Source organism: Bufo bufo, chromosome 4 (assembly GCF_905171765.1).
Source record: "Bufo bufo chromosome 4, aBufBuf1.1, whole genome shotgun sequence".
Classification (NCBI taxonomy): domain Eukaryota; kingdom Metazoa; phylum Chordata; class Amphibia; order Anura; family Bufonidae; genus Bufo; species Bufo bufo.
The window spans coordinates 461,886,646-461,907,659 of record NC_053392.1 but is presented as its reverse complement, the minus strand read 5'-3'; the positions used below and the strand labels follow the sequence as shown (position 1 = coordinate 461,907,659).

At 39.6% G+C, this 21,014-nt stretch overlaps 1 protein-coding gene across 2 annotated transcripts in view; it reads left to right on the top strand.

The window, feature by feature from the left end:
* Positions 1–4,200: 4,200 nt before the first annotated feature.
* MERTK (MER proto-oncogene, tyrosine kinase) overlaps positions 4,201–21,014 on the top strand; it is a 152,403-nt gene continuing 135,589 nt past the window's right edge. For both annotated transcript variants that reach the window (XM_040429461.1, XM_040429460.1), the window contains exon 1: positions 4,201–4,776. In XM_040429461.1, the coding sequence (XP_040285395.1) occupies positions 4,716–4,776 (61 nt within the window). In that variant the 5' untranslated portion in view covers positions 4,201–4,715. The remainder of the gene's footprint in view (positions 4,777–21,014) is intronic.

Here is a 21,014-nt window from a genome sequence, read left to right as displayed (position 1 = left end):
AAAAAGTGTCACACATGTGGTATTGCTGTACTCAGGAGAAGTTGGGCAATGTGTTTTGGGGTGTCATTTTACATATACCCATGCTGGGTTAGAGAAATATCTCGGTCAAATGACAACTTTGTATAAAAAAATGGGAAAAGTTGTCTTTTGCCAAGATATTTTTTTCTCACCCAGAATGGGTATATGTAAAATGACACCCCAAAACACATTACCCAACTTCTCCTGAGTACGGCAATACCACGTGTGACACTTTTTTGCAGCCTAGGTGGGCAAAGGGGCCCACATTCCAAAGAGCACCTTTCGGATTTCACTGGCCATTTTTTACAGATTTTAATTTCAAACTACTTTGCACGCATTTGGGCCCCTAAAATGCCAGGGCAGTATAACTACCCCACAAGTGACCCCATTTTGGAAAGAAGACACCCCAAGGTATTTCGTGATGGGCATAGTGAGTTCATGGAAGTTTCTATTTTTTGTCACAAGTTAGTGGAATATGAGACTTTGTAAGGAAAAAAAAAAAAAAACATCATTTTCCGCTAACTTGTGACAAAAAATAAAAAGTTCTATGAACTCACTATGCCCATCAGCGAATACCTTAGGGTGTCTACTTTCCGAAATGGGTCATTTGTGGGGTGTTTGCACTGTCTGGCCATTGTAGAACCTCAGGAAACATGACAGGTGCTCAGAAAGTCAGAGCTGCTTCAAAAAGTGGAAATTCACATTTTTGTACCATAGTTGGTAAACGCTATAACTTTTACCCAAACATTTTTTTTTTATCAAAGACATGTAGAACAAAAAATTTTGAGAAAAATTTATATATGGATGTCGTTTTTTTTGCAAAATTTTACAACTGAAAGTGAAAAATGAAATTTTTTTGCAAAAAAATCGTTAAATTTCGATTAATAACAAAAAAAGTAAAAATGTCAGCAGGAATGAAATACCACCAAATGAAAGCTCTATTAGTGAGAAGAAAAGGAGGTAAAATTCATTTGAGTGGTAAGTTGCATGACCAAGCAATAAACGGTGAAAGTAGTGTAGTGCAGAAGTGTAAAAAGTGGCCTGGTCATTAAGGGTGTTTAAGGTAGGGTAGCTGAGGTGGTTAATTCTTGTGGGGCACCTAAAGGGTTAACAACATTTGTAAAATCAGTTTTGAATACCTTGAGTGGTGTAGTTTTTAAATTGGGGAGATTTATGGGTGGTTTCTAATATGTAAGCCCCAGAAAGTGACTTCATAACTGAACTGGTCCTGAAAAATTTGGGTTTTGGAAATATTGTTTAAAATTTTAAGATTTGCTTCTAAACTTCTAAGCCTTCTAACGTCCCAAAAAAATAAAATTTAATATTCAAAATGATCCAAACATGAAGTAGACATATGGGGAATGTAAAGTAATTATTATTTTTGGAGGTATTACTATCTATTATAAAAGTAGAGAATTTTTGGTAAATTTGTTATTTTTTTTATAAATAAAAAAAAATTTTTTACTCATTTTTACCACTGTCATAAAGTACGATATGTGACGAGAAAACAATCTCAGAATGGCCTGTATAAGTAAAAGCGTTTTAAAGTTATTACCACATAAAGTAACACGTCAGATTTTCAAAAAATGGCCTGGGCAGGAAGGTGAAAACAGGCCCGGGGTTGAAGGGGTTAAATCTGTGTTCTTTGTTTTGTTACTACTTTTGTGTATTTTTTGTACAGTGTTATTATGCATTATGCCAGGGGTGGACTGGGTACTTAAAGTGGCGCTGGAAAAAATACTAAAAGTGGCCCCATTTTGTAGTTGGGTCCATATTGATGGAAGGCAGGGCCAGCAATACCATATTGTGGCACATTATCCCACCCCAACAGAGCCAAGTACCACAGCCCATCACAAAATACTGCCCCAGAAGCACAAAATACATCCCTTTACTTCCAATGGCCCGGCCCCATAGGTATCGGCCCACCAGGAAATTTCCCTTTAAGGTCTATGGCCAATCCGCCCCTGCATTATGCATTCTTCTGGTGACTGGCTCATGTAGATTTATATCTATTCCCTTATTTTGTTAAGATGGCCGAACCATTGTACAAATCAAGCACTTGTTACCTTCTGTGTCACCCCTATCTCCTTATAGATTGTAAGCTCTTGTGAGCAGAGCCCTCACTCCTCTTGTATTAAGTGCTAACTTGTTTGTTGCTATGGAATGTATGATTTTGTTTGTACATAAACCATCTGATTGTAAATTGCAGCGGAATATTATATAATCATATAATTATTATTTTTCTTTATGCAGTGTTATTATTTATTATGTATTCCTTATACAGTGCTATTATGTATTCCTTATACAGTGTTATTATGTATTCCTTATACAGTGCTATTATGTATTCCTTATACAGTGTTATTATGTATTCCTTATACAGTGCTATTATGTATTCCTTATACAGTGTTATTATGTATTCCTTATACAGTGTTATTATGTATTCCTTATACAGTGCTATTATGTATTCCTTATACAGTGTTATTATGTATTCCTTATACAGTGTTATTATGTAGTATGTCTTCTTTATACAGTGTTATTATGTATTCCTTATACAGTGCCCTTATGTAGTATGTCTTCCTTATACAGTGCTATTATGTATTCCTTATACAGTGTTATGTATTTCTTATACAGTGCTCTTATGTATTATGTATTCCTTATACAGTGCTATTATGTATTCCTTATACAGTGTTATTATGTCTTCCTTATACAGTGCTATTATGTATTCCTTATACAGTGCTATTATGTCTTCCTTATACAGTGCTATTATGTATTCCTTATACAGTGTTATTATGTATTCCTTATACAGTGTTATTATGTATTCCTTATACAGTGCTATTATGTATTCCTTATACAGTGTTATTATGTATTCCTTATACAGTGCTATTATGTATTCCTTATACAGTGTTATTATGTATTCCTTATACAGTGTTTTTATGTATTCCTTATACAGTGCTATTATGTATTCCTTATACAGTGTTATTATGTATTATGTATTCCTTATAAAGTGCTATTATGTATTATGTACCATATTCCTTATATAGTGCTATTATGTATTATGTATTACTTATACAGTGTTATGTATTATGTATTACTTATACAGTGTTATGTATTATGTATTCCTTATACAGTGTTATGTATTATGTATTCCTTATACAGTGCTATTATGTATTCATTGACTCATCTCAGGTTAATTTGCATATGTATCAAATCGTTTTTTTGACACAATAAAAGCACACAGAGCTATGGGGACTGGGTATTGCGGATGTGCAAGCGACCATCTAGCAACCCATGTCCTCAGCTCTATACACAAAATCCCAGTGACAGGTTCCCTTTAAGTTGCTTTTTTCTTTAATAATAGCGATGCTGGATTCATCTTTGTTTAGTTTCGTGATTGGAGGCCTTACCTGTGGTTTCCGTGCACGTGGGGGTATAGAACAAGGATAGTAATACAAGGTGAGCTGGACATTGTTACCAATGCCTATTGTCTGAAAAACGGACAAGAATAGGACATGCTCTAAATTTTTGCTTTTTTTGCAGACCCATTGAACTAAATGGGTCTTCATCCAATCCGCAAAAAAAACGGAATGGACATTGAAACAAAATACGTTCGTGTGAATGTAGCCTTATTATGTATTATCTATTCCTTATAAAATGTTATTATTTATTCCTTATACAGTGTTATTAATTATGTATTTCTTATACAGTGTTATAATGTATCTCTTACACAATGTTATTATTTATTATGTAATACTTATACAGTTTTATTATATATTACTTATACTGTGATTTGTTACTTTTATTTTGATCCTATTTGGTACAGTTTCCTACACTTTTCGCTCCTGGTTTGTGAACAGAGAAAGTTTTTCTCTTGCATTCCAGGTCAGCTGGTTTAATGTGGGGAGGAGGGTGAAGAAGGCATAATTACTATGTACATATGGCATGAATTTAAGGCAGTTGAAAATGCAATAATCAATGTAGTGCTGGTAAGACTTAAGTAACACTACTACAAGGAACAGGATACCGTGACTCTGCTTATAAGACAATAGTGACTCCAGCAAAGAAAATGAACGCAAGAAAGTGCCCAGTTTCCCAGTCCAGCCCTCCCCCATCTGCAGACTCCACCTCTGGCTGCTGGAGCTGGTATGCAGCCTCCACAGGCAATAATAATGAGAGGAGGCTGCAGTCTGCACGTGACGTCACAGGCTCTGCTCACTCATTCTGCAGCACAGGCATCTGGATTAGGACTGCAGGAGGGGACCTATGTCATAGTCTGGACCCAAAGACAGACGTCAGGCACTGGGCACTGCCACCAGCAAAACCAACTCTGGTGCACCAGCTGGCAGAGGACTGGGCTGCAACCTGTAAGATTACAACTGTTCTGTACTTGCTGTGGTGACTCTAACTTGGAAAGGAAAGCGTTAAAAGAGCACTCTACTCTGACCACTGGCATGGTCCACATTTTTGAACTCTAGCATTTCCAGAGCACACAGCTTGGTGGGAACAGAAGGCTGTGACTTACCTGTAACCTACCTAGGGACTGTTCTGTGTAAGCTCCAGGTCTCCAGAACTTCTTGCTTTATGGCACTGCTCTGTGTGATGTTTTATCCTGTGGTAGCAGTATTCCATTGGCTGGTACAAGAGTGAACCCAGGATTCTCTACTGGTGTCCCTGGATTTTGTGTCTCTGATCCTGAAGCTATGGCAGCACTGTGGAGGCACCTTCTCATCCTGCTCATGTGCCCGCTGTTATTTGGACCAGGTAAGGGTAATAGCTGCCAATCTTTGGATAGCAAATTGTTGATCTGTAATATTTGTGGAAGGCACTACAAAGCACAGCATCACCTGCTGGCCAAAGATATGAATGTCCTCGACTTCAGGAGAACCACATGTTGCTTTAGACTGCCTGATTCTTTTCCAGATGTGCTATCTGCTAGAAGGTAGGAGCTGTGCTGTAGTACTTAATTCACACCACCGTATTTTTCTTCTGTATGCTATCCGTTTTTAAAAAGTCAATGGCCCATACAAGTCAATGAGGCCATCCACACATCCGTTTTTTTTTTATGGATCTCTGTGCCCAATCTGAGAAACTCATTGCGTGCACTAATATGATCTGTTTTTGTGGATCTGAAAAGCCATTTCTGTTGATGGAAAGAAGAGAAAGGCTACATGCACACGTAGTTTTGCAAATTGCAGATCCGCAAAAAAAAAAAAAACGGATGACATCGTGTGCCACCCTTTTTTCTTTTTTTTTGCGGATCCATTGTAACAATGCCTAAAACGGACAAGAATAGGACATGTTATATTTTTTTGGCGGGGCTACGGAACGGGCATACGGATGTGGACAGCACACGGTGCTCTGTCCGCATTTTTTGCGGACCCATTGAAATGAATGGGTCTGCATCCTCTCCGCAAAAAAAACAACAAAACGGAACGGACACGGAAACAAAATACGTTTGTGTGCATGAGGCCAAAAACGGAGTGCACACAGAAGTTAAACTTTTCTCCTAGATCCATTTTTTGCAGATGGGAAATTGGACACGGTCGTGTGAATAAGATCAAAGACACATGGAAATAGTTATGTCACCTGCATTGGAGAAATCCACTTGTGAGGGGCACAATGCATAGTAAAGTAAGATACACTGAGGCTAGGACTCACCCGTGGGTTATGGTAAAATCACACATGAGAAGAAAAACTGAGTGAAAATTCCAAGTGACTTTTCCCTCCAGAGATATACATAAGGTCAGCTATGAATTGAGGCCATGTTCCTGCGGAGCCTTAGCCTCAGAGGAACTCGCATTACTTGGCAGGTGCCTAGTACACTAGAGTCCCAATATATATAAAGTAATTCTGGTTATAGGAGGACATCTTCATTTATTTATACCACTGAAGTAGTCTTGTAAGTTGGATCTTAAGGCCACCTGCACATGTTGCTGAATACATGCGTTTTTCTGCGTGGATTCCCGTGCGAAAAAAACGCAGAGTGTAACAGTACCAGAAAAGTGTATGAGATTACACAAATTTACACTTTCCTGATTTTTTCTGCGCGGAAAGTGACCTGCAGTGTGGATTTCCAAATCCGAATCAAGTCAATTATGTTTGGGGTTTTAGCTGTGGATTTTACCCTTTTCCAGTGAAGAGTGAGATCTGCAGCAAAACCGTGTCAGATCCGCACACAAAGCCGCCGTTAGACATTGTGGATTGGCGCGGATATGCTGCTGGAACGCACATAGATCCACACAGAAATTTGTGCGGATCTGATGTGTGTTCTTCCGTACTCGTGTCAAATGGCCTAAAGGGGTTGTCTTATCTGAGAAATTGGTGGCAAATCGCTAGGATCTGCCACCTATTTCAGATAGCTGTGGGAACTCGCACTAATCTCCAGAATGGAACCCCTCAAGTGCGCAGTGAGACTTGCTCAGCTATTTTCGGAACTCCCATAGACATCAATGAAGTACATGCTTACTTTTGGGTGTCCGTTCTGGAGATAGCTGCGGGTCCATAGCCAATGTGTCAGACGAGACAACCCCTTTAAGATTTTTTTCCTGAGTGCTTTACATAGAGGTTCAAAGGTCTCCACCAGACCAGTGTTTGCTGATCTGATCTCTTTAGTTATGGCTCCTTTAGGTTGGACTACACACAGACTCTTGTTGTGCGACAGCTTCTGATGCACGTCTCAACTTTAATTGGAACTCCGACACCTGGAAACACCTCAGATCAGCTTTTTGAGAAGGCCTGGTGTTCCTGTGAACAATGTCACTTGAATGGAGCTGTGCCCATGATATGTAGCCAATGGTCAGGGCGACACTTGCCTAGGCTATGCAACGAGAAGGCCATGGGGCCTGATCAGCGGGGGTCCCGGGCGGGTGTCGGCCTCCACCAATCAGATGCTGATGACCTTTCTAGAGGATAGGTCATCAGTTACAAATAGCCGGATAACCTCTTTAACTACCCCTCCTTTTGATGTGAAGGAAGAATGGTCTCGGGGCTGCGGTTAAAGAGTTAAAAAGTGAATTTATTATTATCATTGATACATACAAACTGTAATGTGAAAATGATATCAGCACTTATTTGTACATAAAGTAAAACTGAATCGCTTTTGGAAACACTGTCATGGTACTTCATGGTCTGAACTCCCTTTGTAAACAGAAGAATGGAGGGCTCTGTTTGTGTGAAGGTCTCGGCAGAATACCTTGGGAGCTGGTGCTGCTGCGACACATTCTCTGGACTGTCAGCCCTTTTACTGATTATTCTAGAAAACTATCACTGTTCATTATATTTCCTAGTGAAGCATTATTTCTTCTGTATCTGTGTGTATCCTGAGTCTTGTCGCTTTTAAACAGAATGCCAGAACTGCAGTTAACACTGACACATTGACAGAACGGTGGGACAGAATAAATAGGGAGGGCTTATGCCACTTTGCAAAACTGTACTGTGATATTATTTGACATTTAAGATCTATGGAAACCTAGATGACAGAAGAGTGTAACACATACACGAGTATACTATGAGTATCTCAGAAGCCCATATTTTGAGATAACTTTATGGAGTTTATTTCTGGATACCTTGAAATCTAAATTCCTTAGAAACTGCCTGTCCTGTAATATAATTTTTTTAATAACTGTGTGCATTGGTTATTTTTTTTACATCAGCTAAACCACCCTTTTTCTAGCATATTTCCTTGTATCACCTACATGGGAGTATGATACTTCTATGAAGGTGATACCTCATGTCCTCATTAAAGACATAATTGCAAGTAAGTTTTATTTATCTATTTATACAACCTCTTTGCAAATTCGGAAATATTAAAGGGGTTTTCTGAGAGTTTATAACTGATTCCCCATCCTCTGGATAGGTCATCAGTATCTGATCGGTGGAGGTCCCGGGTGTTCTGTGAGCGCTGCTGCCTTCTTGCAGTTTTGCCGAGGCCATGTGATGTCAAGTTCATCAGTCACGTGGCCTAGGCGCAGCTCAGCCTCATAGAAGTGAATGGGGCTGAGCTGCAATACCAAGCACAGCCACTGTACAATGTACGGCGTTGTGCTTGGTGAGGATGGGGAAGGCCATGGTGCTCACAGGAGCGCCGGTGCTTTCTCAAACAGCTGATCGGCAAGGGTCCCAGGTGCTGGACCCCCACCGATCAGGTACTGATGACCTATCCTGAGAATAGATCATCAATCCTGGAAAACCCTTTTAAATAAGATCAGGTCCAGTTAGGCCTATTGTGCAGGTTTGAAGTGTCCAGAACATACACCAGTCAGCCAAAGCATTAAAGGGGCTATTGATGCCATATCATCAGGATAGGCCACCAGTATTTATTCAGCAGGGGTTCGACACCTCAACAATCAATTTTTTTTAGGACATTTCCGCCTCTAGAATTTAGCACTGGAACTACAGTACACAGCTCCATCCATTGTATAGCCGACAGACCTGGTAACTGAAATGCTGCTCCTACTGAAATGCCAATAGGATTATGAATAAAGCTATAACTGGGTGTTACCAGTAGGAGGTCTTTCTCTGCACAGTCTGACACTGTCTGGCAGCACTGTTTTGGGCAGTATCAGACTGTGCAGGGACACACCGCCAACTGGTAACAACCAGTTGTAGCTTTATTCATAAACTTTTAGCAGAAATAATAAAGGAATGACACAACATAAGAATAGATCTCAGGTACTCAACTAAAGGACTGCAGTCTGAATCCAGACCACTGGTGTCAGCTGTCCAGGCCCCTACATGGGGGCATAACTGTGTGTGGGATAAATAAAGGGGGCATAACTGTGAGGGGGCCATCTAAGGGGGCAAAAACCCTGTGGCAAGCCATCTAGGGGGCATAACTGAGTGGGGGCCATCTAAGGGGGCATAGTCTATGAGGAGGCATTCACTCTGTGTGGGGAGCCACTTAAAGGTTCATCATACTGTGTGGGGGCATTTAAGGGGGCATCATATGAGGTGGAAGGGGAACATTTAAAAAAATATCAGACTGTGTAAAGGAAGTCACTTAGAAGACATCTTTGTTCTGGGGCATTTAAGTGGGTCTAATACTGTATGATGGCACCAAGGGATTACCCTACTGTGAGGGGGGCATCATACTCTGTGGGGGACACTAAAGAAATATATTGTCTGAGGGGCACTATGGGGCATCATTATTGTTAGTTGGCACTAAGATGACATTCTTACTGTGTGGGGAGGCACTATTACTGGGTGGTCATTAGAAAGGGGATTAGGTGGGATTAGAGTTGTTGTTTATAGTAAAAACATGGCTGCAGCACTACACGCCACTGGTGTTGCCCATCTTTACTTTTTTTTTTGCAGCTGAGACCTTCAACTGACGGCAGACCTACAGTAGGTATGTAGACTGTTACAAAAAGTAACTGAGTACCCCTAGAATAGATGCTCCAGGACTGTTATTACGTGTTATTACTGCATGAGAGAGACTGATCTTAAAGGGGTTCCTTGGGATTTACATATTAATCCTCAGGATAGGTCATCAATATGAGGTCCGAGGGGATCTGACTCCTGGCACCCCTACCAATCAGTTGTTTGAGGAGATCGCAGAGCTCCATTAGGGCCGTGGCCTCCTCACAGTTTACTAAGCACAGTGCCGTACATTGTATAGCTCCTATGCTTGGTATTGCACGTTTGGTTGTTTTCGGAAGTCCCATAGACGTGAATGGAGGGTGGCCACACTTCAGCCGTTCACTCTCGTTTACTTTGGGGGCCCCGTTCTAGAGATAGATACAGGTGGGACCCGCACTTATCTGACATTGATGGCATATCCTACCACTTTAACTTTAGCAGCCAGTGCCAGGCAACTGCTGCTCAGGCAAATGAAATCATGGGATACATTAAAAGAAGCAAAGATACTCATGACAAGAGCATAGATTTCCCTCTATACAAACACAAGTCAGGCCACAGATGAATATTGTGTAGAATTGTTACCACCAGTTCACAAGAAGAACATAACTAAACTAGAGCGGATGTAGAGGAGGGTGGCCGAGGTAGTTAAGGGAATGGATAGATTGCAGTCCCAAGACAGATGATCACTTGGGGTTGTTTAATCTGAAAAAGACAGTTTAAGGGAGCTCTCATTATAAGGTTTAAATATATGAATGGACAGTAGATATCTTCCCAATAATCTTTTTATTTATACACAGATCTGTAATCATGATATTGGACCATCCCCTGCATCTACAAGAAAAAGGTTTCACCATCACCATAGATGGAGATTCTTCACTGTAAGAGCAGTGAGACTATGAAACTATGAAAAAAAACACAGTTCTACCAAATTCAATCTTTGTTGTAATGTTTGATTCAATGAAGTACGAGAATGAATGCCTTTCTTGAAAATAATTTCCTAGGTCACTAGATGGAGATGGCACGTTGATTTATGGATTTATTCTATAGATCATATTTGGAGTTGGAAAGAATTTTGCCCCTGATATGGGGTAATTGGCATTCCCCTCATGAGAGTTTTCTAAATGGTTACATGGAAAGATATGCTGGCTCAGAGGACACCCTTTTGGCATTTGTTTGGATAATGAAAGCCTATGGGCACATCAAGGTTGGGAACTGCTCCTGAATAACATGCCAAACACAAAGGCATGGTATGAACAGAGTCATGGAGGAGCTTTCCAGGTTATACATAGGGTGCTCCAAAATGTTTCTCTTGGATATTAGTCATCATACTGCAATGTAGTTTATGGAAAGCTTAGAGCTGGAGGATGGTGCAGCACTGGAGTGTAGACTGGAGTTTTTGAGTGATTCTTCAATATTGTTGCTGCTATAGTTAGAAAAAGAATTATGCAATGGATACCCGGTCTGCATTTTTCCCTGTATTTGCTGTTGGGGAATAATTTGTTGCCCACCATACAAAAAACACTTCTTATAAGGACACTTCCATCAAATTGTTTTATCACATGATAAGAGCCTAAATTCTGAATATTCTATGTAGTTTTTTAAGAAAAAAAAAAACACATTTGTTTGGACTTTTAACATGGCAAACAATGTCAGACCATCACTGCAGCCAGAGAAGGGAGGGGGATGAGTCGCCAAATAAGGGTACGGCTACACGACAATCTTGGTTGTGTGACAGCTGTTGCACCCAAGGATCTCAGTGGGATTGCAGTGTAGCCTCAGGGGTCACACCGCGCCTCACACATTTGCTGTGACTACGACCCCAGAATTCTGCGGTCTAGGTTGCGGCACACAAGCATTTCGCTCTGCAATCCGATTCATTTCTATGCTAGCACCAGTACACTGCGATCCTTGAGCGTGAAAGCTGTTATCGACCAAGATCGCCATGTAGCTGAACCCTTAAAGCGGTTGTCTCATTTCCGTAAATGGCATTTATCATGTAGAGAAACTTTACTGGCTTGATTCATTTTCCATCACATTATACATTGCTCATATCCAAGGGTTATGGCCAGAGCTGTAGCACAAATACAAGATGTCTGGGACGGGCGATGCTGCGCATGTGTGCCTATGTGCACTCCCACGGTCCTGGACACCAGAGAGGTAGGCACTTTTTCCTATATTATACAAGTACGACCACCGCTGCTGTATAGCAGGGTGGTTACAACTCCTGGAAACAAGCAATGTATAATGTGATGGAAAAATGAATTAAAACATCAAAGGAGGCAATATTGTCAACCACAGTACATTAGTAAGTGCCTTGTATTAACTTTCTCTACATGATAAATGCCATTTGCTGAAGTGAGAGAACCAGTTTACGCATCACACGTTACACTAATTCAATGGTCTAACCATTTTTATTTAGACCTATCAAGAGAACAATAGAGCTATCATACTGTTATCCCAATTCTTCACCTACTATTATTATTGGGATTATCTTGCAGATATCACCCTCCTCACACAGCAGCAATAAACTGACAATGTGTTATCTATATAGGAGTTTTATCTCTCAGTGCTGACTGCTACAAAAGGAAGATCGTTTATATAAAATTTTCAAAGGTACTGCATGTATAAGTACTGCCAAAATGAAAAAAAAAAAAACAGCTAAAAATTCTTTAAAAAAGTTTTCTATGAATATTCAGTTAAAAATACTCATTTCTGATGGAAGTGTCCCTTTAAATGCTAGGCTTAGAATGGTTTTGCTAACTTTTGCATTTGATGTGTAGGCAGTTAGGACAGAAGATTCTCGGCATTACAGCGATTAAATCCTTATCTACAAATGAATGGATTCTGTTGTTCTCTTTGACAGTTTATTTCCTATTCAGATGTTAGACTACTGCGCATATTTTATCCATTTTGTGAATGACAATAATGCCACTTTCACGCAGCATGGATAATCAGTATTTTGGGTTGGTTTTTAAAAACTATAGCTATCAGTCGATCAAAAACTGAAAAAATATGATAGAAACATGTATAGTATACTTTTGTTTCCTCATTTAGTCCTTATTTGGGAATCTGTCACCAGCGACCATCCTATCAAACTGTTTGCATAGACACATATCCGTAGTTCACCTGATTAAGGGCTCATTCACGCGACCGTATTTCTGGGTTCGCATCCGTTCCGCAATTTTGCGGAATGGGTGTTGACCCATTCATTTCAAGGGGGCTGCAAAAGATGAGAACGGCACGAGGCCCCACAAAAAAGATAGAGCATGTCCTATTCTTGGTGGACAAGAATAGGCATTTCTATCATAGGGCTGGCCACATGCATTCTGTAAAATACAGAACGCACGCGGCCGGATCCCGTGTTTTGCGGATCAACAATTTGCGGACTGCAAAACACTTACGGTCTTGTGAATGTACCCTAAAGCTCTGTATTTGTTTGATCTGAAGATTTTTCTTACTATGCAAATTAGACCTTTGGTGCATTGAGAGCATCACCATTGCCCTTTTTGCACCCAAGCTACACTCATTTCTGTGGTCAACCCCTCCCTCGCTGCTTTGATTGACAAGGCCATGCAGTGGCAAAGCAGTCATGGAGGGGAATGGGACCTAGCTGCACCTAGGCCATGTGACTGATGAATGTGATGTCACACACAGCCTAGGAAGAGTCCTAAGCACTCACAGACTGCTGCTACCTCTTCATACAGCTGATCAGCTGGGGTGCCGGTAGTCGGACAACTGCCGATCTGAATATTGATGACCTATTCCGAGGATAGGCCATCAATGTAAAAATCCAGGAGAACCCCTTTAAGGGTACATTCATAGAGAGTGTATTTTGCTGCTGAAAATAAGCAACAAATCTATGTGGATTTTGCCGCAGATTTTGCTGTGAATTTGGAATGGTTTCCCCTTCTTTATTGCTAAGGGTGCAGTTCGAAGCAGAAATTCTCATACTGCAGATTTAAAAGAATATAAAGGTGTCATTTTCCATGCAGATTTTTTTTATACTGAATGTGTATAAAATTTAATTAAATCTCATCTACTTTGCTCCTACTGTAAAATGTACCATATTGTCTACATACAAAAAGAAAATGTGTAGGCGGCACTCACCAATCGGTGCAATTTTCTTTTATTTCCTCCAGAGCTGGGTACATCATAGCTGAGTACATCATTGCTGAATACACACGGCTAAGTACATGATGGCTGTATCCATAAAAGCTGATTACATAAGATGGCTGGAGGCGGACTTACATACATGCAGTGCTGACACAGGTGATAAGGCGATGGCCGTTTCGCGCCTCTTCAGGTTTTTGGCCTGAAGAAGCACTTAGGCGCGAAACGCCATACTACATTAGCATCACCCTCCCTAATGGGGCTCACAATCTAAGTCCCCCATCAGTATGTCTTGGAGTGTAGGAGGAAACCCACGCAAACACGGGGAGAACAAAACCTAGGACCTCAGTGCTGCAAGGCACCAGTGCTAACCACTGAGCCACCGCGTTGCCCGTATTATTGATTACCTTTCATTAACTATTTCTTAAATAACAGCAATTATGCCTTTGTTTTAGGTGTTATAAATTTTGTGCCATTCCCAGGGGCCATAAATAACGTCCTACAGGGTTCACCATGCAGGTCAAATAACTTGATTACACTTAAACATTTTGGAGGAGATTTACTAACCTATTTACGGCACTTTTGTGGCGTAAATAGGTTGCACATTTAGTCGCATGCCAATTTTGTAGCAAAATGTGCAACATTTCCCTCTTCACGCTAGTTTTCAGAAGTGGCCAGTTTTCTGGTGTGAAGAAAGACTTCAATCTATTGATTTAAGTGTGTCGCACGGCGCAGCTGGAAGATGCGCCAAATATATGTGTGTCCGTTTGCATAAATTTGGCCCATCCTCTGGCAGCACAGGGGGAATCAAGACAGGCATACAGTGTGCCGGTCTTGATAAGTTTCCCCCATTATATATACATTTATATTTACACATAAATATATAAAAAACACAAATACCATATATTCCTATATATATCAAACACACAAGAACGATATGTATGTACGGTACCTGTGTGCATTATACATACCGTAGATATATATACTGTACCTCTATACGGTGGATTTCCAAGATCAACGGGTTTTGACAAATACACATCTAATGTGTTTGGCCAGCTTTAAGGTGGCCTTACAGACTCATTCGATGTGACAACTATGTCTCCTGACTTGCTCATACACAAATAAGCTTGATTTGAGTGTACATGTGTACTAGCACATTTAGCCAATTGAATATAATGGTTCAGTGTTCTCTCCAGGTGCTAACTGTTCTTCACATGGACAGCTCCCAAATGTGAACATCGCTTGTCTGAACGGGTCCTTAACCGTGTTTAATGTACCTATGTATAGTCAAGACACTGAATCACAAGTCACTGCTCTGTGAATCTAGGCTAGACTTGCACTGTGAAAGAAGCAGATACATTACCTTTGGCCTTCAAGAATCTAGAACGTATTTCTCAACAGAGTCACTGATAAGGAATCATAAATTTTTTTACTGTAAATTCAACATCAGTGGCCTCAGGAAGGGAAGGTCATTAAAGCATAAATCTGTTTTCTTCAGTTCATTATCTTTGGTTGACACTTCAGTCATGCAATGACATGTTGTAATGCAGAAAATATTACATTATTGATTTTGATAAAGGCCTGAAAATGAAAGTTGAGAATATCTGCCTTTAATGGTCAACTTTGAAATGCTATCACAGCAATGTCTGATAATGATCCAAGGTGGTTACCTTCTGACCTGGGATTCATATTTACTTGCATTGTGCTGTACTCTCTGGTGGATTATCAGTGCAGATTAACCCCTTAAGTACTCGGCCCTATTTCACCTTCTGGCCATTTTTTGCAAATCTGACCAGTGTCACTTTAAGTGCTGATAACTTTAAAACGCTTTGACTTATCCAGGCCATTCTGAGATTGTTTTTTCATCACATAGTGTACTTCATGACACTGGTAAAATGAAGTAAAAATTCATTTTTATTTACAAAAAAATAGCAAATTTACCAAAAATTTGTAAAAAAAATAGCAAATTTCCAAGTTTCAATTTCTCTTCTTCTATAATACATAGTAATACCTCCAAAAATAGTTATTACTTTACATTCCCCATATGTCTACTTCATGTTTGGATCATTTTGGGAATGATATTTTATTTTTTGGGGATGTTACAAGGCTTAGAAGCTTAGAAGCAAATCTTGAAAACCCAATTTTTAGGGACCAGTTCAGGTCTGAAGTCACTTTGTGAGGCTTACATAATAGAAACCACCCAAAAATGACCCCATTCTATAAACTACACCCCTCAAGGTATTCAAAACTGATTTTACAAACTTTGTTAACCCTTTAGGTGTTCCACAAGAATTAATGGAAAATAGAGATACAATTTCTAAATTTCACTTTTTTGGCAGATTTTCCATTTTAATAATTTTTTTCCAGTTACAAAGCAAGGGTTAACAGCCAAACCAAACTCAATATTTATGGCCCTGATTCTGTAGTTTACAGAAACACCCCATATGTGGTTGTAAACCGCTGTACGGGCACACAGAAGGGTGCAGAAGGAAAGGAATGCCATACGGTTTTTGGAAGGCAGATTTTGCTGGACTGGTTTTTTTGACACCATGTCCCATTTGAAGCCCCCCTGATGCACCCCTAGTGTAGAAACTCCATAAAAGTGACCCCATCTACTAAACTACACCCCTCAAGGTATTCAAAACTGATTTTACAAATGTCATTAACCCTTTAGGTGTTCCACAAGAATTACTGGAAAATGGAGATACAATTTCAAAATGTCACTTTTTTGGCAGATTTTCCATGTTAATATTTTTTTTACTTTTACAAAGCAAGGGTTAACAGCCAAACAAAACTCAATATTTATGGCCCTGATTCTGTAGTTTACAGAAACACCCTATATGTGGTCGTAAACTACTGTACGGGCACACGGCAGGGCGCAGAAGGAAAGGAATGCCATACGGTTTTTGGAAGGCAGATTTTGCTGGACTGATTTTTTTTGACACCATGTCCCATTTGAAGCCCCCCTGATGCACCCCTAGAGTAGAAACTTCTAAAAAGTGGCCCCATTTTAGAAACTATGGGATAGGGTGGCAGTATTGTTGGTTCTAGTTTAGGGTACATATGATTTTTGGTTGCTCTATATTACACTTTTTGTGAGGCAAGATGACAAGAAATAGCTGTTTTGGCACAGTTTTTATTTTTTGTTATTTACAACATTCATCTGACAGGTTAGATCATGTGATATTTTTATAGACCAGGTTGTCACGGATGCGGCGATACCTAATATGTATACTTTTTTTTATTTATGTAAGTTTTACACAATGATTTCATTTTTGAAGCCAAAAAAATGATGTTTTAGTGTTTCCATAGTCTGAGAGCCATAATTTTTTCAGTTTTTGGGCGATTACCTTGGGTAAGGTATGATTTTTGCGGGATGAGATGACGGTTTTATTGGCACTATTTTGGGGTGCGTGTGACTTTTTGATCGCTTGCTATTACACTTTTTGTGATGTAAGGTGACAAAACATTGTTTATTTAGCACAGTTTTTATTTTAAAAAAATTTACGGTGTTCATCTGAGGGGTTAGGTCAGGTGATATTTTTATAGAGCCGGTCGATATGGACGCGGCGATACCTAATATGTATACTTTTTATTTATTTATGTAAGTTTTACACAATGATTTCATTTTTGAAAGCGGAAAATTCTGTCAAGGTAAGCTGAACAATAGTTGGTATAGACTAAAGTGATGGCTAACCTCCGGCACTCCAGCTGTGATGAAACTACACCTCCCTGCATGCTCCATTAATTTCTGTGGAGTTCTGAGAACAGTCAAGCAAGTGTGCATCTTGGAAGTTGTAGTTTTACCACATCTGCAGTGCCGGAGGTTAGCCATCACAGGATAGAGTAAGAGAAAAGTGTCTAGCCCTGCCCCACATTCATCATCCAGCCTGAGTCCCTGTGATAAATCTGGTGTAGGTCTAGACAGATTGTCTTAGTTTACTTCATGTATAGGCTTAGTAAAGCTGCCCCACCATGTGCAAAGTTATAATTTGTACTGTATATCTAAAAGTGGGGATACATACATAATACGAAAAAAACAAGCATAATAAGCATCAATCTATTAACAGACTGGTACAGAGGGGACGAGGACCCTGCCAGCAAGGGCTTACAATCTACAAGGGAAGGTGGAATGGGACAGTAGATGAGGGTAAAAGCTGTTTATCTGGCTGTGTGGAGGCAGTATACTTATTCCAGGTGGTAGGCTTTCCTGAAGAGGTAGGGTTTCAGGTTGCTTTTAAAGTTTGGATCTTGGGGCAGAGTCTGATGTGCAGGGGTAGTGGCTTCGAGACTATGGGAGTGTGCTCGTGAGAAATCTTGTAGGCGATTATGTGAAGAGGAAGTCTTGTGAAGATTGGAGATTACATGTGAGGATGTATCAGGAAATTAAGACAAATGTAAGGAGGGGACAGGTTGACACAAGGCCTTATATATAGTTATTAATACTTAGTATTCCGAACCGAATTCAGTGGAAATGTGCCAGTGAAGGGATTGACAGAGGGAAAAGGCAGAGGACAAACGAGGGGAGAGGTGGATTAACTGGGCGGCATAGTTGAGGATTAGATTTAGTCAGGACCAGCCGTCCAACCAATGTGTATGGGGGTATCCCAACACCCAGTGGTGGACTGGGAACTTAAAGTGGCCCTGGAAAAACCTAGAAGTGGCCCCATGTTGTAGGTGGGTCCAAATTGACACAAGGCAGGGCCAATATAAGTAGGAGTGTCAGAAATACTGTCCCAGCAGAACCAAATACAGTTGAATGCAGGAGGACACTTTCTTCTGCCACCCAGGTGCATAAGTACCAGATGCTCCTAGCTTTATTTAATGCTGAGAGCAGCAGATAGCTATGTACCTTACTGGTGGACATGAGGAGGGCTTGGATGGCCCCCTGAGCATCTGCCCACTGGGTAATTTCCCTATAGTGTCTATGGCCAGTCCACCCTGCCAACACTTTCCAAACCACATATATTTGGGGGAAGAAGGATCGGGCAGTTGGATTTTAACATGTCCGATACCTTTGTTCTCGTGGGAGCTGCCACCCGAGGTGTCTGTCAGTGGCTTATACCCCTCTCCCTGTGGAGAACACACGCAAGCTGAGGAAGGGTATGCTGGAAGGTATAATTGTTAGCCAATTTATATTTAATGTGCATGGCCAGCCCTAGCCTACTTTTCATATGTTTGTGATATGAGCAAGTTTTGGCAGGAGCACCTCTCCTTTTGTCTTATTGGTCAGTTGTTTTAATTACTAGTCATTTTACCTGCAGAATATATTAATGCAATATAATAGGATTACTTTATCAAGTTTTTCAAACATTGAAAGTCCATACAGCATAACTAGTACAAAATGAAAGATATGGGACAGGTATTGTGCTTGAAAAAAAAAGTAAAGTGCAGCATTTTTCCTTTTTATTGTGAACTATGATCCGGGCTAAAGCTACGTGCGCTCGTACCTTTACCCTTGCAGTTTGCATGACATGTATTTTATTACGTATGGCTATTACTCAGTGCTCTGGACAAACATTACATTACTTTTTATACCTTTATAGAAAATAGTCTATATTTACTGTAGTTGAATCATTTAATTTCATGTAATTATCTCAAATGTATCACTTTAAAAAAAAACAAGTGCTGTTTTGATGTGAAAATATGTTTACTGTGTGTTTAACCCCTTAAGGATCCTACCATTTTTCACCTTAAGGACCAGGCCATTTTTTGCTAATCTGACATGTGTCACATTATGTAGTGATAACTTTAAAACGCTTTTACTTATCCAAGCCATTCTGAGATTGTTTTCTCATCACATATTGTACTTCATCACAGTGGTAAATTTGAGTCAAAATATTTCATTTTTATTTATAAAAAAAATAAAAAATTTCTTTGCTTTTAAAGGGAACCTGTCACCGGGATTTTGTGTATAGAGCTGAGGACATGGGTTGCTAGATGGCCGCTAGCACATCCGCAATATCCAGTCCCCATAGCTCTGTGTGCTTTTATTGTGTAAAAAAACCTGATTTGATACATATGCAAATTAACCTGAGATGAGTGCTGTATGTGAGATGAGTCAGGGACAGGACTCATCTCAGTTTAATTTGCATATGTATCAAATCGTTTTTTTTACACAACAAAAGCACACAGAGCTATGGGGATTGGGGATTGCGGATGTGCTAGTGGCCATCTAGCAACCCATGTCCTCAGCTCTATACACAAAATCCTGGTTACAGGTTCCCTTTAAAACAAATGGTGATACCTCCTAAAATAGTTATTACTTTACATTTAGCATATGTCTTCTTCATGTTTGGACCATTTTGTAAATTACATTTTCTTTTTTTGGGACGTTAGAAGGCTTAAAAGTTTAGAAGCAAATCTTGAAATTGTTAAGAAAATTTCCAAAACCCACTTTTTAAGGACCAGTTCAGGTCTGAAGTCACTTTGTGAGGTTTACATAATAGAAACCACCCATAAATGGCCCCTATTTTATAAACTACACCCCTCAAGGTATTCAAAACTGATTTTACAAAATGAGTGAAACGTTTTCAAGAAATCTACAGTAAGTCCAGTTGCCTTGATTTATTCTTTACAGATATGATTTTACAAACTTTGTTACCCTTTAGGTGTTCCACAAGAATTAAAGGAAAATGAAATTCAGAATTTCACTTTTTTGGCAGATTTTCCATTTTAATACATTTTTTCAATAACAAAGCAAGGGTTAATAGCTAAACAAAACTCAATATTTATTGCCCTGATTCTGTAGTTTACAGAAACACTCCATATGTGGTCATAAATGGCTGTACGGGCACATGGCAGGGCGCAGAAGGAAAGGAACGCCATATGGTTTTTGGAAGGCAGTTTTCACTGGGATAATTTTAAGTTGCCATGTCACATTTGAAGACCCCCTGATGCACCCCTAGAGTAGAAACTCTAAAAAAATTACCCCATTTTGGAAACTATGGGATAAGGTGGCAGTTTTGTTGGTACTATTTTATGGTACATATGATTTTTGGTTGCTCTATATTACACTTTTTGTGTGGCAAGGTAGCAAAAATTTGCTGTTTCGGCACCGTTTTTATTTTTTGTTGTTTACAATGTTCATATGACAGGTTAGATCATGTGGTATTTTTATAGAGCAGGTTATTACGGACGCGACAATACCAAATGCTCAGTTTTACATAATAAAGCATTTTTGAAAATAAAACATATTTTTTGTGTCCCCATATTCTGAAAGCCGTATTTTTTTTTTTTGGGCGACTGTCTTATGTAGGGGCAATTTTTTTTTTGTATGAGATGACGGTTTGATTGCTCCTATTTTAGAGTGCATATGACTTTTTGATCGCTTGGTATTACACTTTTTGTGATGTAAAGTGACAAAAAATTGCTTTTTTTACACACTTTTTATTAGATTTTTTTTACAGTGTTCACCTGAGGGGTTAGGTCATGTAATATTGTTATAGAGCAGGTTGTTACGGATGTGGCAATACCTAATATGTATACTTTTTTAAGTTTTACACAATAATATCATTTTTTAAACAAAAAAT